This window comes from Balaenoptera borealis (assembly GCF_965194805.1).
Source record: "Balaenoptera borealis genome assembly, chromosome: 11".
Taxonomy (NCBI): domain Eukaryota; kingdom Metazoa; phylum Chordata; class Mammalia; order Artiodactyla; family Balaenopteridae; genus Balaenoptera; species Balaenoptera borealis.
In genome coordinates, this window is record NC_138868.1 from 28,159,731 (window position 1) to 28,184,486 (window position 24,756).

General features: G+C 34.8%; 1 protein-coding gene across 11 annotated transcripts in view; it reads left to right on the forward strand.

Annotated features, from left to right (window-relative positions):
- DCDC1 (doublecortin domain containing 1) overlaps positions 1–24,756 on the forward strand; it is a 471,890-nt gene that overhangs the window by 374,968 nt on the left and 72,166 nt on the right. For 5 of the 11 annotated variants that reach the window (XM_082343681.1, XM_082343680.1, XM_082343677.1 and 2 more), the window contains 4 exons: positions 8,677–8,800; positions 18,965–19,146; positions 21,159–21,257; positions 24,601–24,700. In XM_082343681.1, coding sequence (XP_082199807.1) covers positions 8,677–8,800; positions 18,965–19,146; positions 21,159–21,257; positions 24,601–24,700 — 505 coding nt within the window. Of the gene's footprint in view, positions 1–8,676; positions 8,801–9,920; positions 11,081–18,964; positions 19,147–21,158; positions 21,258–24,600; positions 24,701–24,756 lie in introns of those variants that run through there. The other 6 variants (XM_082343685.1, XR_014231897.1, XM_082343684.1 and 3 more) reach the window with 6 other exon arrangements.

Consider the following 24,756-nt stretch of genomic DNA (forward strand, 5'->3'; position numbering starts at 1 on the left):
ATATAGAAGACCATTTTTCAAAAGGTTCAGAGACTATGGGAAGTCACTATTGCTTCTTGTCTCTCAGAGAAAACTCACTTTTTCTGTGAAAGAACAGAAAGAGGGCCATCTTACAACCTGATTTTAACAGTTCACTCAGCACACACTTACTGTGTACCTCCTTTATGACAGTAATACTTGAACTGAATTGGTAGAATTACTGCATAGACTAGGTTACTTTCTGAACAGTCAAGGCTCTTTATGTCTAAAGGTATGCTTTCCCAAAGGGACTGTGTGATTCACTGAGACGTAGGGATCTAAGTTTACTACAAGCCCTTCCTATAACCAGCTGGGTAAGTCTTACTGGACCTCATTTCCCTCACTGAGAAATGATAGGTTAAATAAAGCAGCCCACAAATTCTTTTCAGATCCAAGAAAAGACTCATCTGGTGGCTGCTGTCATTACTTGGTTTGTAGCCTCATCACTCCAGTCTCTGCTTCCCTGGTCACGTCGTCTTCTCTTCTGTGGGGTCAGATTTCCCCCTGCCTCTCTTTTATAATGACACATGCTTACACCTACTCAGGTAATTCAGGATAATCTCCTTGTGTCAAGATCCTTAACTTAATCACATCTGCAAAGTCTGTTTTTGCTTTATAGAGTAACATTCATATGTTCCAGGGATTAAGACATGGATATCTTTTGAAGGGCCATTTTACAGCCTACCACAGATCATAATGTACTGACACTTTGTTTTGCAAATCTTTCAATGGTCTTGGCCAAACGACGAAATACTTATTTGATCATAAAGAAATTAATTGGTAATGATGGAATTTCAGGACCTAGTTTTGAGACATAATTTTGAGTAGAGGGCCATTCTATTATCTACCAAATCATATTATGCAAATGATATTACTTTACTTACATGTAAGAGGAGTCTTGCGTGTTACTTATCTTCTCTCACTTCAGAGTTAAGAATTCAAGAATTTTGGTATCAATTGATGGGGAATTGAGAACCCAGATTCACTAAGTAGATTTTAAATATAGTCCAGATTAGCTCATTCACTCATTCCTTTATTAAGTGGACAGAGCATGTCCTAAGGACCAGACTCTTGCCTGAGTTCTGGGAAATCAACTTCCCATCTCTTCCATGTTGACCCCCCTTGCCCCCCAAGAAGAATCAGTGACTCTCTGTTCAGTTCTCTGCAGTACCTTGTATAATCCCCATGAGCCCCCATCACCTATGTCACTGGTATTTGTTTCACTGGTCCATTTTCTCACCAAACTGGGACTCCTCTTGGGTAGAAACTGTCTCAGTTCCTTGGATCCCTGGCACCCAGCAGCATAAATGTTGAAAATGTGTTGGATGGACCTTCCAAGGACCAACTTTAGGCAAAAGATCCTTATTGTTACTTAACTAACTTTGTGGACTTCCTATTAATATTTATTATTTTTCCAGTGCTGTTATACCTCATCACTTCTTTTCTTTAGATGACTGCTCTTGTCCTTTTCTTTTGGAGCCTCTACTTTGTTCTTCTTTCCCTCTCAGTTGCTTGTTCTTCTTTTTTCTCATCTGTTTTCTGGGATCTTTGTTTGATGCAGAACTAAAATGTGACTCACAATTGGCACTCTGAAGACCTTAAAATCTGTTTGGGAAAATATTCCTGAAGAGGAAATACTTATAAAAAGCTACCACTCACTTTCTCATGACTGCCAATATCTTTGGACCATTCCTGAATAGTGATACAGTGATAACTAAAGTCCATCCCATGATTCCCTGGGAACCCACACAGCACCACCTTAGATCAGGCAAGTGGGGTCTATCTTTTTAATGCCAGTATTTCTGAGGAGCTATCAGTCACTGTCTCTAAGAGCATTTCTTAAAGGAGTCAGAGAAAGTGACCATTGGACAGACCAGTGGGTGAACATCAAAGGAAGGAAAAGACGGGACAGGAATTGATGAAAGCAGCAATGAGAATTAGGAAGGAGATGAGCCATCAATGGTGGCAGCAACCCATGAAAAGTTCCTCAGAGGTAAATAGCAGAGAAAGCAGTAAAAGGTTCAGAGGAAGCACAGGAAAAAGTAAAAGACTGGAGCCATGGAAAGGACCAAGATTATACTAGAAAGCATGTAGGCTAAGCTGCTCTGACAGATACTCCAAAACTTTTAGGCTTATACAGAAGCTCATTTCTCTCTGCATGATGGTTTATAGATAGGAGGTGCTAGGAGCTGGTAGGCAGCTCTTATTCTTATCATGGGGTTTCTACCTAAGGGTCTAAAGTGGCTGTTTCAGCTCTTGCCATCTCAGCCAGTGGGATGGAGAAAAGCGACCAGGGGCGCACATGTCCAATTGTTTGATAGGTGAAGTCTATGAGTGAAGCACACCATATCCACTCACAGCTCATTTGGCTGGAACTTTGATGCATGGCTAAACCTAAATGCAAGGAAATCTTTCTTGTCTTTAGCTGGGTAGCCATGTGCCCATATAAAAAAATCTATTATTACTGAAGGCAGGGAGAATTGATCTGGGGGATAACTGCTCCCTCCTGATATGAATAAATAGAGGCAATCAAGAGCCTTAAATGGTGAAGCACTTTGCTTTAAGCAAAAGAGTTGGCTAGATATTACAGACTGGGAAGTGAAAAGCTATAGACTTAAATCAACTCTCTTCTAGCTAGAACTCTGTGTCTTTAAAAATCATATACATTGGAGCTATTATGTAACACCAAAAGATTGTATCCTTTTCCATATCTTGAAATGGCATCTTTCTTCTTCCGTCTCATTATCCCAGACTCTTTATTCTCCATGTATACAGAATTCATGCATCCTTTTCAAGGATTCTTCTCCCACCCCAACAGTTTCTTTCCATAATATGAAGCTCATATTATTTTCTTTCCATTAGGTCTACCTATTATAACTCTTATTGAAAGTGCCATTTTTTTTTTCCATTACATACTGTCTTGTATTGTTTTCAAAAACTTTCCAGGTATGTAATTTTTGCTTCTTCCTAAAATGCTATAATTTTCTTGAAGGCAAAAGCCCTCTCTAACTTCTTTCGCATTGTCTGTAGTGCCTAACATAGTGCAGGGGAGAGAGAGCAGGCACTCAATAGACAGTTTTTAATTTGTTTTATTTGCATAAAAATTGATACAGAAACTTCAGGTAGTGGATACCCCAAAGACCTCAGATACCAAAGCTAAGCTGTCAGGCCCAGATAGGTGATTAATTAAACAGATTCAAGAACTCAAAGACCACATCGGATTCCACCATAAGCAAGTATTTGAAGGGAAAATGGTTTTTTTGTTTACAAATCGAGATTTTACTGTACTTGCAAAGAGAGCTTTGCTTTTACACAAGTATAAAACTCCCTGACTATGGGAGATAATGATAGGTTTTTAGTGCTGAATATAGATTACTTCTATGTATCCAGAATCTAAATAACCAGAAAGCTCAACCAACTAGAAAAACAAAACAAAATAGAGCAGGTCAAAGACTTTTTTTGAAAAAAAAAAGAAACTGGCAAGAGATGTCAGGTGTGACTTTAGATCCATCTGTATATCCCTTTATTTTTCTAGACTAAATACATACATACTCCTGGCAATTACCATTAATGTACTATAGGTTTCCGCTATATTTCATAATTGATGTTTTAAAAAATTGAATTGTGTTAAGTCTTAATTGATGATTTTCAATTGATAGAATATAATATACAATTATGGAAATTGTTATGAAATAAGTATTCTTTTCAGCATAATTGTTGGAATTATTTCTCATTCTTAAAAATTCCCAGTTATGCAAGATGGAAACATGATCACTGAGTTCCACTCTTAGCCTTTAGTTGCCATTAAAATTCATTCTCTGTTTTAAGTACTTTGCTAGTTATCAAAATAATGTGAAGAGATGGAGCAAATGGGAATATATAAAACAGAAGAACAAATTCCCTGTGTATTTATTAGTTTCTATAAGATATTCTAGGAAAAAAGTAGAATAATGTATAATATGCAGAAATTACTTGATCTTTATAAATTTTGGCTTGTAAATTAAAAACACTGCAGTCTTCAGTGCCTTGTTTCTATTAAAGTTATTTAAAATTTAAATCTTAAAATAATTATTTTCTTAAACTATTAAATTTAGCTTTAATATTCAGTGTAAATTGAAAGATTATTGTAGCCTAAAATATTGATACAATGATACTAGTAAAAGCCTAGAGACTGATAACAGATGGATTCAGATTTCTAGTTAAGTATCTAATCTTTTAACCCTTACACAATGTTTAAGATGAGCTTGTATATGTAGTTCCTGATTTCAAATAATTTCTTCTCTGTCTAGAGGACTAGACTCTTAGAAACTTCAAAACAGTTCAAATCTATGGAAATTTGTTGGGCTATTATTAAATCCCATCAAAATAGGTAGCTATTATACTATTCTTACCATGTTTGCAATCTGTCCATTTCTATCTCCTATCCTTTTCTTTTTTCAGAGACGGGGTACCTAATGTTAGTCTTATAAACTGATTTCTATCAAGATCCATGTATGAAACATATAATTGTTTTGTATGAATAATGTGCTTTCACTGTTTCTGAGGAGCCATGCAATTTTAAATTAATTATAGATGAATTCTAAGTGGTCTAATCTTGCGGCTTAGATAAACTTAAAAACTGAAAAATGGCCAGTTAAATAAATAAACAGGTCCTGGTGTAAAGCAAAGAGTTAAGAGTTTCTTTGACAGTTGTAGCATGTGCATCTGATCATTATTACATGCATGTTTATTAGAGACTGCTGATTTAAGTTGGAATTTGCCATAGTATTTATAATTTACTGTATCAGATCCAAATTATATATTGTATCATATTTTATTACTATGTTCATTACATTGTTGGAAACAATGTAATTGTGTCCTGATAGAATATGAAAAAAGACTATTTCTCTTCAACTGGGACACATTTAGGTTTCTTTTTATCTTACTATTGATTTCCAAGAGTGCAAAATAATACTTTTCTGTCACAGTGCACAATTTCTCAGAGCCTGCCACAATGCTGAAGTCCTATCAAAGGCACTAGACTCTGAAAACATTATCTAAAGTGTTTTTGTTTCCCATTCCTTTATAAGATTAATTGAATAGAGCATTCTGATTAATGACTCCATTAATCAGACTAAATTGATATGATCAATTCTGGACTTAGTTTTTGAGGGAAGAGATTTCTGTCAACTGAAATGCTGAGGAATGATCCTCTAAGTTTTTATCTTTTAGGTTTATGTAAATCCAGGAAGATATTTTAACTTTGGTCATACTTCTGTCCATGAAGGTAGATACTCATGAAATATCGTAAATAGAATTTTACCTTTAATGGTAAGGCAGGATTAATAAAGATACTGTTTTAAATAAACAAACTTGCCTTTGAAACTTATTTCGCTACCTTGTAGCGTGTGTGTATATTTGTGTGTGTTCAAATAAGTCCTTTCAAAACATGAGATGTTTTGTTTTATATAGTGTTTCTATTATAAATGACAATTATTTAAGAAGACCTTCTTTCATACTGAAGAAAAGAATGGAAAATATTAAATAATAATAAGTTCTCAGAGGGGCAAGAAAAAGGCTGCCTGAAAGCATTGCACGAATCATTGTCTCCACCTAGTGCTGACTTTCAGGAATTAAGACTCCAGAGTCCTTAATGATGCTGTAAAGTTCTAATTTATGTTATGCACATGTACAGTCATTATAGCTGGGCCTGCTAGTGCCATTATAGTTAAGAGTCTGTCAGTTTTTCATTTATAAAACATCATATTAAGAGGTCTATTGCTTTTACATAAAAGCTCACACTGTGCTGGAACTCTGCAGCCCAATGGCCTCTGCTGTATGTGAATGTTTATTAACAGTGTTATGTTGAACTTGACCAGCTCCTTTTAAAGACACCCTGATGGGGTGAAGTTACATAGGCATCTCATTCAGAAGGATGTATCTTTTCATCAATAACCTGTCCTTTACCTTATGGTAATCGCCCTACACGCATCAGACCAGTGGACATCTAAAAACTCTGTTGATGTGGCAGGCCCTGGATTTTTCACAGGCTATAGTTCCCACCCTATGGCACACAAGAGGAGACTAACAATTTTGGCTACTAATGGGAGGAAAGCAGGAGAAAGTAGTTTCATGGAAGTCAAATGAAATCAGGTCAAATCAAGAAAGTGTTTTATAAAGGAGGGAATGATCATGTTGGACCCTGATGTTAGTTCAGTTATGTCTTGAGAAATGACCTTTTTGGCTTTAGTGATGTTAAAACCCTGATGGGGCATTTTCACTGGAGTTTCTGAGATCTCTAAAAAATCTAGTTGGAATTGGTTTAAGAGAAAAAGGGAGGAGAAGAAGAGGAGATGAGTCTTTTATGGAATTTGCTGTAAGGGGACACAAAGAGATAAAGCAACAGCTGGAGGTGGACAGTGGGGTATAGAGAAAGTTTTTTTTTTTTTTTTTTTTTTAAGATATCAAGCTGTCAGACATTATGCAGATGGAATGACCAGAAAGGCAGGAAAATTAATAGTTCAAGGTGGGAGCAAAGTCCTAGATGAGAGAGGATAAGGATCTAGCCAACAAGCAGAAGTGTTGGCCTTAGATCGGAGCACGGTAGCAGGAGGTCAGGTTCTAGGCTGGTAAAGAGCAAGTCTTTCCTGCCACCACCCCTCAATATCCAGGCCCCAAGAACTTCCAGCAAGCTTTGGGGATACCTGGGCCCTTGTACAGAGGGTTGGATATTGCAGATGGTTCTGATGAGGCTGGGCAAGCTCAGAAAACTTTTAGACTCAGATGACCATCACGTGTGCTAGAAAATTATGGGTGATGGGCTGCTTCTCTATTCTCATTCATTAATCAGTGATTTATTATATTAATAAATGTCCATCATTTCATTTCTAGGCTGACTATTACTTAGCTATAGTGATTATTCTCTTTCCATAATGTTAAATTTTATTTGCTAATATTGATTTAGGAATTTCACATCTTTGATTTTAAGTAAGATTGTTCATTCACTTCTTAAATTACCAGTGACTGACTTTATTATGAAGCTTATCTCCCATTCGTGGAATGAATTAGCTGTTTCTATATCTTTATGGTTTAGAATGTTTTATATAGTACGAAAATGATCTGTTCCATGCCCTGTGAAGTTATATGAGCAAGAGCATACTTTATATTTCAAATCTTTAAGGGTTTTCAAAAATTATTTCTTCAAAAGTTGTGTATTTATTAACATATACATGCATAATATACTCTTTTAATCTTCTCTATGCTAAATATTTTGCTTGATTTTTCTATTTGGCTTGTATATTTTTTAATCTAAATTTATTAGCATGAGATTTGCTATTTTACTTTTCATTTCAAAAACATTTCTTTAAGTTCTACTAATAGTCTAAATATTTTCTAATTCTTTATTTATATTTGAATCTTTACTACTTTCTTTCATCTGTTTTCCATGGGATATATTTAAAATAAATTATTGAGTTGAATGCTTTATTAATTTCCCTTCTCTGTTTAGCTCTTAATAAATAAGCATTTAACATTATAAATTTATCTTTGAATATAATTCTAAATGTATTCTTTAAGTTTTCATGATTATTATTTTCATTGCTTGCTAAATAGGTATTGATCATGTCATTTTTCTCCCCTTGTCTGGTATAATAGTATTTTGGGAGAGAGAGTGTGTTTTTAAAATTATCTTGTGGTTGAAATTGTGCAATTTAAACTTTCATTTATATCTAATTTTGTGTCATTTGCCTCAAAGTGTAGCTTGTTCAATTTTTATTTTAAAACTGTATTGAAGTTTAATTTGTTAGTGTGTGGAAATATTACAATGTTTCAAGGATTATTGAGAAAGACACATTTTCTGTTAACAGACTAAAATGTCTATAAGTAAATGGTCATACTTACATTTACTAGTTTTAGCAGTCAAGTATTTTATGTCCTTACTTGTTACTTAAAAAAAGTTACCTACATCTGTGACTCTATTTCTGTTTTGTAAATAAGTTCATTTGTACCAGTTTTTTAGATTCCTCATATAAGTGCTACAAGGGGGGAAGGGGTGAAGGGGGAATAAATTGGGAGACTGGGACATTGACATATACACACTACTATATATAAAAAAAATAACTAATAAGGACCTACAGCATAGCACAGGGAACTCTACTCAATACTCTGAAATGGTCTATATGGGAAAAGAATCTAAAGAAGAGTGGATATATGTATATGTAAAACTGATTCACTTCGCTGTACACCTGAAACTAACACAACATTGTAAATCAACTATACTCCAATGAAAATTTTTAAAAATTTACCTAGTAGTTCATAATCTGTTGGTGATGTAATGACGTCTCCCACAGTGATTATGTATATGTTGGTTTCTCTTTAAATGTCTAAGAAGTTTTGGTTGATTTTTTTTCTGTTAGTATTGTTATTTATGTCATTGTTATTATAAATTGACTGTTATTCTACTTTGCCTTCTGCCTCAGATTCCACTGTCTATTATCCTAATTTTTAAAAATGTATTCTTTCATTAAAAATTACTTTTACTTATGCCTCTTGTACACAGTAAATTATCAGATTTGGGTTTTAATTCAAACTGAGTTCTTGCCTACCTAATAAGAAGTACTCAATGAATATTTTAAAGTGATAACCTTGCTAAATTCCTTTTTGTCTTTTATTTTGTTTTAGGTGGGCCATAAAACATGAAGGGACTGGTAAGCCAGGCCAGTGGAAACATTCCAGAGTTGAAAATCCTCTCTGGAATAAGCTTACCTACATGTGGCCAGTCCTTCCCAGTGGCCAACTTAATGAGGTTGTACTGCTTAGTATAAGACATCATTGTTGAGCCTTATTTTAAGTACCAGTATGTGGTCAATGTGTGTGAAAATTTCCATGAAGTTTTTGATTTGCAGTTGTTAGGTGCAAGTGATCAACTGATGCTGTTGTTCTATCAATTAATTAGAAAGATGCCTTTAAGTCATCCAATATGGAATGGATATGGAATTTATTTCTTCTTGTAGTCTGTCATATTTTGCTTTATATATTTTGAAATTTAGTTCTAGACACACGCATGTTCAGAAATATTATATCACCCTGGTGAATTGAAACTTTTATCATTATGTAGACTCTCTCTAGCTCTAGTAAAATTTTCAATTATCCAATACGAATAGAAATATCTCAGCTTTTTTTGTTGTTGTTATTTGCCTTATATATCTTCTTTCTATCCTTTTACTTTTTATATTTGTATATTCTTCTGTTTTAGGGGGACTCTTCAGTAATCAGCATATAGTTAATTTTTAAAAATGGTCAGACAATCTTCATTTCTAAACCAAAGTATTTAGTCTTTTCTATCTATTGTAATGACATATATATTTGGATTATTATCTGCTTTTTCTCTGTTTCATTTTTCTCCATTCTTATATTCTTTTAGGTTAATATTTTTTCTCGTATTTTTCCCATTTACTAGATTGGAAATTATATCCTCTATTTCCATTTTTTTTGTTATTACTTTGAACATGTTAGCTTGCATATGTAAATGATAAAAATCTAAAGTTAACAAATATACTTACTCTTATCTCAAATAATTGAGAACATTAGAATGCTTTAACATCAGTTGTCTGATTTGTAACTTATACACTATTATTGTCATCTATTTTAGTTTTATCTTTAAAAAATTTCCACAAGATATTAACATTGTTGTATGTGGTTAATATTAATTTAGATTTACTCCTAATTTTTTCTCTTTCTTCTTTTAAGTCCTTGTTATATCTCAGTCCTTCCAACTGGGGTTACTTTCCTTTTGCCTAGTATACCCTTCTTTTAGTTTTTGGTAGCAAACAGTTTTTACTTATCTTAGATTACTTACAAATTTATTTTTAATTTTACTTTTACTAAGTGAACTTAGTCTTTTATTTTGCCCTCATTCACGTAAGGTATTTTCACTTAGCAAACTGAAGACATCATCACTGACTTTGCTGTTTTTGAGGAGTCAGCTATCATTCTGAATATTCTTCTTTTGAAGGTAATCTGTCTTTTCTCCCTGACTGCTTTTAAAATCTTCTCTCTTCTTTGGGTCTCTTCAGTTTTATCATTATATATTCAAGAAGGGATTTCTTTTTATTTTTCCTGCTCAAGGTTCTTGAATCTGTAGATTGATATCTTGCATCATTTCTGAAAAATTATCACCCGTTATATTTTCAAGTATTATCTCTCTTATCCCCTCTGTTCTTTATAGAAAACTCTGATTAGGTGTATGCTAGACCTTCTCATTTTGACCTTCATGTCTCTTAGCCTCTCTTTTATATTTTCCATTTCCTTGCCTCTTTATGATGTATTTTTGGATCATATTTTCAGACATTTCTTTCAGATTATTAATTTTCTCTTCATCTTTATCTAATGTGCTTTAAACTCCAAGTGAGGTCAGCCCACGGTATGAATTCTTAATGAAGATTATTTTTTCTTCCACACAGAGAAAATGTTTGAGGTGGTCTATTTTACTTGCAACCACTGAGAGTTATTGTCTCTGGTTTGCCTTTTCAATGAAATTTATCCTTTTGTGGTTCTTGTTTTATGAGAGGAGAGGGTCTCCTGTTAGACTTCCTACCTTGGCTGGGCCCTGAAATTTGTCTTCTGCACCCTTCCCCTCAAGACCATGGAAACAGAATTTTGCTGGGTTTGGAAAATTCCCTCAAGATAAAGATCCAGCTTCAGCACTCTGTTTACCTCTCTGGGTCTCTAGTATGTCTTGCTTTATTGCTAGGTCAGCGATATGTTCCAAAAGATTTTTTAAAAATATTTTATCCTGGTTTTTAAAAAATATTTTATCCTGATTTTTTAAGTTGTTTTGTCAAATTTTCTGGTCTCAATCAAGTTTTTTCTTTCCCTTTAAATCACAATTCTCTATGTGTCCTCAATGATTGAATCAATGAGTCTCAGCACTTTAGGGGAAGGACAGATGGAGTCATTCCAGCTGAAACCAAGAAGTCATTGTTTAGAGCCCCAAATATGCCCTAATATTTAGACTGTAGTGAAACAACAGTCTAGAAATCTGAGGCTTTTTTTTTTTAGAGAGAAATGAGCTCTTCAAAATACCAGAGGCAAAAAAAATACCAGAGGCTGTGGTTTGGGTAGCCTGAGCCAGTAGCTAGATGAATTATATGCCTAAGACTCAGGGTTTGCAGCATAGTGAGAGCCAACATGGAGCCAGGGGTGGAGGTGTGGCACAGAGACAAATAGGCCCAGCATAGGCCAAGAAAAAAAACTGTGAGTTGTGCTAATTGTAGGCTTTTCTTCAGAGGTTTAGGAAGGCTAAAACCTAGAGAACAGAAAGGATAGCTTACTTCTCAACTGGAGGTGAACAGGTATCAGCAGGTTGCCCAGTATCCAAAGAGGATAAGAGCACATCCTTAGAGATCTTTGAGGATCAAGGACAAGTACCACATATAGACCATGAACCCCTTTTCCCAGTGGTACATGGTTTATTGAACTTTCATATATGCCCAGAAACCACACTGAGGAAGGGGAAAGGAAGGGTATATCCTTGAAAAGAAATAACAGTTCTGATAAGAAGTTTGAACGTTTAATTTGACTCAATATGTATCCAAAAGTACAGAGCTAAAAACTAGACAAAAAGGCTTTTCCAAATTGGCAGAAATGGGGACACTTCCAATTGGAATATTAAGTTTCCCACCTGCCTGGATGTGGACAGGCATGCCTCATAAGGAAGTGTACTTTCTTATACAGGGAAAGAGAACAATTTATAATTATTGTAGACTTCACAGATATTGTGCTTACATTTTTTTTCAGCCTCAGTATACAGGTAAAGTAATTCAGTTAACTAATTAATTGACTTAAATGATGAATGGTAATTATATTAGGAAATCTAACTTAACCATATTCCTTTTAACATTTACCTTTTAAAACAATAAAATTTTGGCTAATAGTCTAGAATTTGACAACTAAATGATCTTAGGAATGAAAATGGAGTGCCCCACAGTTCTCTAGCCATTCAAACAGAACAGTAGCTTTTGGTGAAATGGTTAAGAAGTCACTGTACTCCAACAAAACCCTGGCTTTGACTTGTAAACCGAACAGAAAGGACTAAGGCACTAAATTAGCTAAAGTGAGAAAAATAGACCATGTATTTCAAAATGACTCAGCCTAAGAATTCTCTTATTTCTTGAAATGTTTGAGGAAGAGAAGAAAACACTTACCAAGCAGAGAACAGAGACAGTTCTCATTCAAATTCAATGCACTCTACTTGACTGCAAGTCTGGATTCATCTTATGTGAAGGAACCATATTTTCTTCCAGCCCCACTTCCACATAATTGACTTTTTAAGCAAAAAGATGATCTTATCTATGTATAATTAAGCACAATTAACTTTTTCTTGGAAAGACTTTACATATAAATAGACTGTAATTAGGAAATGTGATATTCATATTGTGGGATTCAGAATACTTTGATCATTATAAGCATATATGTTAATTTTATTCCAGATTTAATCTACCAACTTTATTACTTATCTAACCACTATTTATTATATATTTAGGCAATGCAGACAAAACAAGAAAGGAGATAGACATGGTCCCTACCTTCATGGAGCTTACAGTTTAAGAAGTATAGGCTGTGTGTCAAAAAGGAAGGAACCAGAAAAGGACAAAGGCAAACTCTGTGAATAAAGGACAAAGAAGGGAGAGAAAGAAGAACTCACAGAAAAAGTTTGGTGTCCCATCTCAAGGCTGTTTGCTGAGCCAGTTTGTTCAGTCAGACAGTTAGTATGAGGAAAGTTAGCTAGGCTGATTGTCTGAATGGGCTTGAAAATTAAGTAAAAATATTGAATCTAAAAAAACTATCTAAGAAACACTACCCTGAGTGAGATTCAAAGTCTCCTGCTAATTCCTTGACTAGAACTTTTCAAAAGAGAATGATGACCAAGGGAAGATTTCAGGAAATATGTACAATGAGAATTATTTTTGTGGTGACTCAGAGTACATTAATACCAAACTATTTACCTCTCTCAGTGGTGGCAGCTGATTTCACCTTTTTCTTCTTGTTAAATATTATTCATTCTAAAAGGCAATTGATGTTATGTTTTATGAGCAAATAAGATTTCATGTATCTTGGTACATCAGTATTTTAAAAATATGTTAAAACCACAAGTTTAATGAATTATTTTGGTTAATTCTGTGACTAACTTCACTGGAATAATTTCTAGAAACTCAGGTTATTTGTCACCCTTATAGGAGAAGTTATAAATTGAGAAGTTGTACTTCTTAACATTTAATGGTAAAATGCAATGGATTTTCATATTCAAGGATGAAATCATTGCAAAAAGTGAATCTAAAAAGACTTAAAATTTTAGAATGAGCCACTGGATAGTGATTTTAATCTCTCTAAATTACTGAAGTAAAATATATCTATTTGGAGGGGCCCATGTTAAACAAAGCATGTTAAAAGTACATATTTTATTAATCTGTTAAGAGATGATGATAGCTAGTTGTCAGTATGAAGGGAGGAAAAGGAGATGTAGGAAGGCCCGAGAGAAAAAATTGAAGAATCTATTCATTTATTAATAATAAATAGATAAGGGAGGGCCAATTTGACTAAGAAATTCAGATCACTGGTTAAGAGCTGAGCTCCCAAAAGAAGCACAAGCTGCCTCTGGTTGTGAGAGAGAGATGAAAAGGAAAAAGCAGAATTATCAACGTAAGGGAGCACCACAGCTCATCAAGGTCTGCTGACCATGCAGCTGTGCCGCGGAATAGTGTGAACACGTAGAAAACCAAAATGAAATGAATGGGAACATTAGAATTCCAATGGAGAAAATGGAAGGAAAGGAAACAGCACTCTAGTCAGTTTAATCCATGTTTTTGTTGTCCTTCATTATCCTGACACCATATTTCTCTATTTCTATGAAAGACAATGTAAAAGTGCCTTAAACATTAGAACAAGGTTTGAGGTAGCTTGAAAGAACTGCCAGTGATAGCTCATACATTTGGAAAGTTTGGAAACTCATGATAATTTTTCATCTCTTTGGATTGAGTTTCTGTGATGTCATGTTAAAAAGAGAAGACTCTTGGCATTCATTCATCTAACTGGAACGCAAAGGAAGCCATCTGAAATCAGCAGTGCTGCGGTGGTGTTAAAGCCACTGTCTGCAGTGGTTACCACCTGTTATGAGACACGTTTAGTAAGTGAAAGGGTCTAAAAATAACTAGGAGCTAAGATAGCACATTTCAGATAAAGTCATCAGAGTTATGGCATGTTTAGGATATTGAAAAACAATCTTAGTACTGCATCTTAACTCTATGAACTCAGACTGAGTTCTCACAGACTAAGCTCAAGGGAGAATTGCCTTTCCCTTCCGTGGTTCCGAAAGAAAGAAAAAGGGGAAATATTAGCTATTTTACACCAAGACGTCAATGTGGCAGTCATTTTTTAATGAGAAGACTGTTCTTCTTTCTCCTCCACTAGTTCAACCCTTGCTACATGATGGTTGTCTAAAACTAGTACAAATGTTGATTTGCTCTGAATTGCTTAATATTTTTGTTGTGGAAGAATTACAGGTCCGTCTTGAACTTACTTCTTGAAGAATTATACAACTCCACTCTTCCACCACCACTCATATTAAGTAAAACCCTTATACCCTTATAGGAAAGTTTCAAATGAAAATATACAATGTTTGTCATAACCTTTGGTATTTCTTCTCAGTAACAGAAGTAAGGGAAAGTGACCCCATGTTTCTCCATTCATAATAATAGACACATATCTAAATAAATACTACCCTCTGCAGTTTAAATTCTATTCAGGTAAAAGGTTCTCAGTGAAGGTCAAGAATACAGTAAAACTTCATTAATTCAAATTTTGCTTATTTAGAAGTAAAATAAGTTAGACTCATGGTATGCCACTATTATGAACACATTTACTAAGCAAAATATTATACAAAAATTAAAAAGGAAAAAGCATTAGACTGAAAAACACTCACTCATGAGAGTTTTAAACATTTATTTATATCGCTTTTCTCCTAATTAAATGCAATTAATGTTATTTACTGACTCATCTTGCAAACAAATTAGAGCATTATAATTAGATACCATTTCAGAAGATTTAATCTTCACAACTTTCAGATATTTTTTATATTTATTTAAAACACATTTCCTTGAACTATATGATTGTTGAGTATAATTGCAAGATTCTAATAGCTTTTCAAGGGAATATAAATTAATAAATTATTACTTACTGTACTAGCTTTAAAAAAATGTTCTCCCCTTCTGTAAGCTAAAGGCCATGTGTCTTGGTCTGTACTGGTCTAACATGCCAGCACATCTCCCCAACCCCTGTGTATCTTTATCTTGGTCATGTCAGAAGGACACTGACAGGACACTAGGACCACCTCTGCAGTGATTGCCTGAACTTTTTGCCTGCCCAATATGGCTCCCCCTTTTTGGGGGTATTGGTACCTATATCCCCTTTAGGAAATTTCCTCTATTTTTAGTTCATGTGGATTATGGTGTCTTTGCTTAGGGTCCTCAGAAAGAGGAGCCTGAGGCAAATGGCTTATGTGCTACTACTTAGGGAGTGCAGTCCCAGGGAGCAAGAGTAAGGGACAAGCAGAGAAGGAAGAAAAGCCAGTATAAGAATGTGCTATCAAGCTGTCCTCCAAGGAGCCTTTTAAACAGTGTTCTTACGAGAGTTTCTCCTGGAGAAGAAAGAGGGAAGAATTTCTCCATCAGCTTCTGTCTCTCTTTGGTCAAAGGTTTGCCCAAGGTTACAGAACTGGAGTGGTGGGTTAAAGATTCAAATGCAGGAAGTCTGGCTCTAGAGCCCTTGGCCATTCATCAGATGGTCTCATAAATGTTAGTCATTGATAAGAACTAAGGAGAAAGTAGAAGCAAGGATAGCGGGCAGGGCAGGGTTTGGAAATTTTCAGTTGACAAGGGATGTGGCTTCACTGAGGTGATACTTGAGTAAAGACCTGAAGATCAATCAGATCTCTAGGAAAAGAGCCTTCCAGGAAATGCATAGAACCTGAGATGCTGTGTCTGATGGATAATGAAATAAATGTGGCAGCAGCAGTGTGAGTGAGGGGAGAGCAGCAGGACATAAGGCCAGAGAGAAGAGAGGGGGTACAGATCATGCAGGGCCTTGGGCCATTGTAAGACCTTTGGCTCTTACTCCAAGATGGGAAGCCATTGACAGGTTAGGAGCAGAGAAGTGATATGCTCTGACTGAGTATTAATAGAATCATTAGGATAATAGTGCAAAAAGGGGCTAAGGTAGGAGCAGGAATAAGCAGTTATAAGCCTTTTGCAATCTCTAGGTGAGAGAAACTAGTGTCTTTGTCCGGGGTGGTGGGAGTGGAGGTGATGAAGAGTAGTTGGGCCCTTGATATATTTTGAAAGTGGAAGCAGGTTCTGCTGATGGATTAAGTAAGAAATAAGTAACTAAATAAATAATTAGAAAAGGCCCTATATTGAGAAATTTGAAAAGATATTTTGACTAACTCATGGGCTAATGAAGAAATCCTAATGAAAATTTTAAAAGGAAATATTTAGAACCAAAGAAAAATATGTGAGATGCAGCTAAAGCATACTTGAAGGAAATTTACAACCTTAAATATTTATATTAAAAGAGAAGAGAGACTAAAATTTAATAATTAAGTATCCAACTCGAGAAGTTAGGAAAATAACAGCAGAATGCACTCAAAGAATTAGAAGGAATTATCAATAGTTAGAGGAGAAATCGATATAACATATGATAAGTATAAAACAGAACCAACAGAGTCAAAAAATTGGTTCTTTTAAAATATTAATAAAATGTATATACTTGGCCAAACTGATCAATAAAAAAAAAAGCAAAGGCAAATAATATTAGGAACAAAAAAAAAGATATAAGTATAGATGCTGAGAAATTAATAAAAGGATATTATAAGTAAATTTATGTTAATAAATATAACTTAAAATAAATAAAATGGCCAAATTCCTGGACAAAAGTAATTTAACAGAATAGAATCAAGAAGAAATAGAAAGCCTGAATAGTCCAATAATCACAGAAAAAAATAGAATCAGTAGTTAAAAATCTCCCCACGAAGAGAACACCATTACCAAATAGTTTTATTGGCAAATTCTACCAAACATATAAGAAACAAAATTTAGAATATTACAAAAGAAGTAACACTTCCCACCTCATTTCATGAGGCTAGGATAAACTTGATACCAAACCTTGATGAGGATAGTTTAAGAAAATTACATGTTAATATCATTTATGAACATACAAGCAAAAATCCTAAAGAAAATATTAGCAAATTAAATACAGCAATCTGTAAAAAAGATAATACACTGTGACCAATTTGGATTGATCCAGGAATGCAAGATAAGCTTAAAATTTAAAAAAATTAATGTAACTAATATATAACCAATGAAAGGATAAATAATAATATGAGCACATCTCAATAAATGTAGGAAAAAGAACTTTACATACCTCCACATACATTCAAGAAAAAAAATCTTAACAAAATGGGATTGATAGGAAATTACTTAACCTGCTACAGAGTATTGCAGTCTTAAACAGACTTTAAAAAAACTAATTGAGCTGTTTCTTAAATGTATATGACATGGTAAAGGGCCAACAAGAGCCAATTTCCAAAGAAGAATAATAAGGTAAGGGTACTTGCCCTGCCAAATATCAAGATTTACCAGATATAATCAACACAGTATGGTACTGGACAGGGAGAGAGAAATTGACAAATTGAAGAAAATAGAACACACAGAAACAGACCCACACTTAAATGGAGGTGTCATATTTTATAAGATGGTTACTGCATATTAATGCGAGAGTAATTGCTGCCAGGACAAAAGAAAGAGAGAGAGAGAAAGAAAAGAAAGAAAGAAAGAAAAAGGAAGGAAGGAAGAAAGGAAAGGAGGAAAGAAGGAAAGAAAGGAAGGAAGAGAGGGAAGGATGGAGGAAGGAAAGAAAGACCTTGGACCTTGCCTAACATCATCTCTGATCATCCCTTCCCTCATTTAATCTCCTTCCACAAATGTCTATTTCTGTGAATGGCAATACCATTTACCCAGTTGCCCAAGCTACAGACCTGGGAGCCATCCTTGCCTCTTTTTACTCCCTGAACATCATGTTCTATTAATTCTCAAGTTTGATACATACACTGTCCCATCCTTTTACCCTTCCTTTACTGCACTAACTCCTACTAAGACTTCCGATCTCTTACATGGCATTTCTGAGTTAGGTTCTACTCAGTGGTCCCATCACACCTTGTACACTGTTGTTATTATACTCACGTTATTGCAATTGCCAGTTTATTTCTAGGTAAGTTTCTGAGCATTCCCTAGAAATTCCTCGACTATGAGTATCCAGTCTTGTTCATAGTTTAATTTCCAGTGTCTAGCACTGTGCCTGGAATATAGGAAACAATTATTAAATATTTGGATAATGCATGAATTAATAACTAAATAAATGTGTGAATGATGGCTACAAAGTAACCAAATTCTACAACTGAAATACCTGAAATTTGTTTAAGCTTTATCATTCACTCATCTCACTCTGTTTTTTAAGTGTTCCCCAAACAGATTTAGTTTAAGACAATATTATTTCGGGTTGTAAAACCACTTTTCATACATTCTTCCTTTCTTCCCATTGATTAGAGATATTTTATACAGGAGCAAAAAACATTCCAAATTAATTCAGTTCTGTATTTCCAGAATGATGTTTCTCTGAAAGAGAATAAATCTTCCATGTCGTAACACAGCACAGGTTGTACATACATTTTAAAAATTGCTATCTTTCCTCTTTATTAAAATAAAACATTAAATTGTCTGGAACATCTTTAGGTGCCCAATACGTGTTTGATGAATGAATAAAAGATTAAAGGTATAAGCAAGTGTGCTTATTTTTTTATATATAGGAATGACTCTTCCTATTCATTTATTATCAATTTTCTTGTCATTTCTTTCTGAAGGAGTTTGATTGGCCAATAGAAGGGCTGCTTCTTCCAAACAGTCCTCCCATGAAGAAACCCATCTCTAAGACACTGGAGCAATATGTCCCTGTGAGACTCAGAGTTTTGCGGAATGGAGACAAGAACAAAACCAGAGCCCTTATTATAATCAGTCCAGACATCTCACCTAGGCGGAAAACGCAGTAAGAACAACTTGTTCATTTTTTGCATCAAGCATACTTTCTAATTTCTACAGATTTTTGTCTTCTTGATTACAGATGTTTTTCTGGGGGAATTTTGTGTTTATTCTTTAAAAAGGGCTCCCATATTGATATTTGGAGGTAAAAATAGATACTAAACTTCATTTAGTTTCTATGTTAGGAACTTAATTTGAACAATGGTGACTTAGACTGGCCATGAGAGAACATGAGTTAGAAATAAGTAGTTCTGATAAAAAAAGTTTTATGATCAATATCTATTTTGAATTAGCATTATTGTTTGGGTTTATTAATGTATTTTGAAATAAATGAGCTCATAAATTGCTTCTTAAATCTAATTTTGTAATTTCTTATTTAAGTTAGTATTTACTTTGTTATTATTTGCATTATTTAAGTTATTACACACAATTATTTACATTTAGATCTTTGGAATATTTAATGAACAAATATAGTTCTCATATAAAACTTTACATAATTTATATCCTTGCCTTGGAATAACATTTTAAAAGTTTACCATCCTAGAAAAGCATCGATCTGCCCTTTAGCTTACGTTATGAGGTTGGAATAAAATCTTCCCAAACACCCAGTATTTCTCCAACATTGGAGAAAGTCACCTGCTGTATTTTCATTACATTTTATGACAAAAGGAATCATAGATCAGGGCAAAACTCTGATGTAAAGAATGAATTAAACACATTGTTTCTCATATTATTAGCTGTGATATTACCTCTTGACCTTTCTTTTGAGATGTTTAGAATATTTGAGGCTGCTGATAATAGTTTAATATTACTTTCTTCACATTGATTAAATATACTTCATACATCACTGAACAATGAGTAACATTCAGATCGGCTGTCCACTGAACTGCCTATAAAGATGATAAAGTAAAAAATTAATCTCCAAAGTAAAGTCAACCCTGAAATTGAAATCTTTGACGCATACATTTCATAATTAGCTCATTCTACTAGACGTAAAATGTGAGGGTAATGCCCTTAAAGTAGTATATGACTTTTTTTTTAACGTGAAAAATTAACAAGTAATTTCTGTCCCTTCCTATCTTTATGTGTCTCAAAATTATATAGAGATTTAATCTGATCAATTTTATGTTTTAAAATGCATGATTCAATCAGGTAATCCAAACGTAATTGAGAGATTTGTTAATTTGGACAGCTATTCTAGTAAAGAGTATGTGAAACTCTCTGCTAAGTTCACGGAACAGTGTGTCCTGGTTAATCAAATATTCACTTTGTTCTCTACATGAATTAATTATTCCCAAATAATTAAAATACACTGGCATACATTTGACATCAAAACTCTACTAACTATAGTTTAATTTTTCTTGGCTGATTCAGAAAATTTTCTACAGGATCATCAATAGCATTCCCCACACCTTCCCCCCAACCTTTCTGTAAGTTCTGGTAACAGAAGATTTAAATAGGGAGTGTTTTGGCTAACATTACATTTGAACACTACATCTTTCATTTAATAAAATATAAAGATTCTAAAAATACACAATTCTTTCTTACTTGAAAATTTGAATGATGTATATTCCAATCTTTTTCTATGATCGTCATTAATTTTTTATTAAAAACATTTTTAGGTTTGGATTGATAACTGAAACAGTATCTGAGTAATATATGAATAAACATATAAATATGAACAGTATATGAATAAAACATCAAAGGCAAAATGAATGTAATCTGCATTTTCTTCAAAGTTGATAAATTCACATCTCAGAGTGTTCAACATTATTGGAAAAGGATTCAGATATTGAAAATTTATTTTCTTGTATACATTGTTCATAGTATAAATGTTTGTGAATTTTAATATTTAATTGTGATAGTATTTGAAACCCTATTTTTTTAAGAAAGGCATTTTTTTTAGAGTAAATAATGATAAATTAAAACCTCATGATTTATTCACATACTTAAACAAGCTGAATGATAATTGACGATGTATACTGCCATATCAATCAAATCTTGGATCATTTTTTTCAGAAATGTTGACACTGAAAGGAAAGGGAATGTGAAAAATTATGTCACTAAATATTCTGAAACAGAAACAAACCAGACTGGATTTCACCAACTTTTGGAGAGGTAAATACTCCCCTAAATGCAAAGGTATATTCCATTCAAGTGCCTGAATGATTACGACACAAAATACATATGTACCTATATAAGAAAACAATTGTTAATATAGTGATTCTGGAGTTTTTAATCTGTGAAATATGTAAGCTATGAGTACATGATACCAATGCTAATTAATATGTTTTTCCCCCAAATTTCTAGGTCTGGTGATTTCCCCTAGCTTCTGAACTACCAACTCTGTAAATGTAAATTATCCCCATTAAGAAATATATATTTCACAATTTTACAGCACTTTGGTTTGAATTTGTTTGAACTGAGGGCAGGGTATTTACCTACTTTAAATCAATTTTTAAATGCCACTAATCTCTACCATATTTGTGAATTACATTATAATTTTTCTTTTCATCGATATTTTCCTACCCAAACAAGATTTATTCCCATAGAATTTGATAGCTGTTCAAAAGTAGAGCACCTGGTATAAACTTTTTCACAAAATATGTCTTGCTGAATATGAGAGTGTCATTTTATAGAATTTAAGGAAAATTATGCTATCCTTTAGTAATTTAATAATTCACTTTAGACAGTTTCGAGGATCTTTTGTTGTTGTTGATTCTTCCATCTGCAAAGCTGAAGGGAGACCTAACAGCGTAACAAGCCCCATTTAAAAATAATAGATACAGACCGTTTTTGTTGATATTTAAATTTGCAGGCAACATGGAGTATTGGAAAAACCAGTCCTGAGAAAACAAAGTCAGAGATAAGACTCTGCTTTTCTGGATACTCTGTAAATCCAAGCCACGTGGTTATCAGTCCTAACTCTTGGTGTGAGGGTCAAAGGACTTCATTTTTAGGACCCTTGCCCCCATGTGTTGGGCTGGCCAAAAAGTTTGTTTGGGTTTTTCTGTAACATCTTACGGAAAGACCCGAATGAACATTTTTGGCCAACCCAGTAACAGAGAAATCCTGAACTGCTCACTCAGTATCTCAGCCTCAGTTTCTTCCCTGTTATTCTATGATGATGCCCTCTCAGGAGGCCATATGATGTAGTAAGAGACCCAGAGAGTTTTAGGTTTGAATTTCAGCTTTTGTACTCACTAGCTTTGTGACCTTGGGCAAGGAACTTAATCTCCGGGCTCAGTTTCCTTATCTGTAAAATGGGCTTCTCAGAAAGGGTGTGAGAATTAAACGAGAGAGTAGACATGAAGTGCTTGCAGTGCGTGGTCCATTTTAATAATGTGTTGCTGACTTTTATGTGTCAGGCGCTTTACAGGTATTCACACATTTAATCTGTAAGATATCCCTATGAGATAAGTACTGTTACATCTGCCTTTTACTGATGGGGAAAATGAGGCTCAGAGAAGTTAAGTAACTTCTCCAAGGTTACACAGCCAATACATGAGAGGGCTAGAGTTTGAACCCAGGCAATTTGACTGCAGAGTACACATTCCTTATTAGGCACTTAAGAGCCAGTTCTTTTCTTCTCTCTCTGTTGATGTTGGCTGGCACATGAACTAGTTAGAGGAATTCAATACAGAGGAAACAGCTTATCCCGTTCTCTCCAACCCACCTACATGGGCCAGTTGAATTCAGCACTATTAAAATAGGGTTTCCAAAAAAAGAAGAAAGAAAAATCCACCAGCTTCCCCTTCACTTTACTCTCCACTTGTCCTAAAACTGGTTACTCCCATAGTCCAAAATTCTCCGAGGAAAATGTGAGTGGGAGCAGGTTATCATGATTGTAACTCTCCTTAGGTCATGCTTGGATTTGGGGTGAGAAACAGGAATTGGGTTGGGTCTTTGGGCAGCATCCAGAGAGAATTAAGCAAATCTTCTGGTTGGGGCTCAATTCTTTTACACTTCTCCCTCCCACCCGCCCCACAATACCTCCACCCGACAATTCCTATGGATGAGAAACCCAGCCCAGTTCTCACCAGCCCATCAGCCTCCAGAGTTGTGACAGGAGAAGGAGAGACTTAATTCCCACTGGCTTATTTCCTTCTAAGACCTCTCAGAAAAATGGAGGGCCTAATTATCTGCTCAATTGCTTTATGCCATCTAAGGTAATAAAATTGAGAAATATTTTTCGTACAGCTGAGTCTTCTTGATGAGCATAAAGTCACTTCTAACTCATTTACTATAGACAGTACATTAATGTAAAACAGCATTCTTTAGGACACAACCCATCACTCTGTTTAGCTCTACTTCCCCTTCCCCAGAATTCTACCTCTTTACCTCTACCCTAAACTGACTATATAGATTCCAGCCTCTTCACCTCCAGCCCATCTTGCACTTTTCTGACAGTTAACTTTCTAAAAGGCAGATCTGACAACACCATACCTCTGCTATAATACCGTCAGTGACTTCCTGATACTTACGGGATAAAGGCCAGGTTCATTAGTCTGGCATCCTAAGTGCTTTCAGTTGGTTTCCATCTTCTTTACCAGCTTCATCTGGCTCTACCTCTTGTCCACAAACTCAGCTCCAGCCATATAAAACTTCTCTAAGTCCCGACCCTACTTGGTGAACTCCTGTTTATTCATCAAGGCCCACCCCGAATGCCACTTCCTTCCCTGAGGCTTCCCTGGAAGAATTCATTGTTTTTCCTCTGGGTCCTCACCTCCCTGGCCAGGTGCCTATGACAGCACCCACTAGTTCATATCACACTTCAGTTGCTGACCAGTCTCTCCCCGCTACTAGAGAAGGAGCCCTTCAGGAAACAAGGAAACTGTATCGTTCATCTCAATATCCACCAGAGCTTGTTTGGGGGGAAAAAATCACTGTTTAATGTTTAACCTGGCCAAAAATTCCTATTTGAAAGGGAGTTAAAGAGCTATATATAGGGATCACTTCTGGTGGAGAGAGATGAGGAACTGCTGGGTGATGGATGTAACTTTGGAGAGAGTAGAACTTCAACAGCAAAAGCTGAGGAAGGTGTTTAATGTAGAAGAGAGAACAAGAGAAAAGGCACACAAATAGGAAAGTGTAGGGGCATCCTGAGGAGTGAAAAATAAATAATGATGTGTTTTTTTGTTTTGTTTTTTTTGATTTGTTGATCATGCTTGGTACTGTGCTAAGCACATTTCATAATCAACCCTTAATCTTCACAGCAATCTTGCAAGGTAAGAAATTTAGGCTTAGAGAGCTTAAATAATTTACCCAGTCTTACAACTTGGAGAAGGAGAATGAGACTCAAAAGGGGGCTGCTGGTTTCCAGAGCGGATCTCTTGACTATCCCACAGTCCTGCTGAGCTAGTTGTTGTTAATGATCCAGGCCCGTGATTTCTTTTATTTCCTCTCTTCTCTGCTGGAAACTTTGCACGTGCAACATCAATTTTTGTGTCTCTTATTACAGGTGCACTGAAATTTTAAATTTACCTTCTGCAGCTCGGAGATTGTTCAGTGAAAAGGGGAAGGAAATCTTTGCCCTAAAAGACCTTCAAAGAGATGAACTGGTAAAGACATGAGCGTGAAACTGGAAATATTAATATATTGATACTATTAAAAGGAA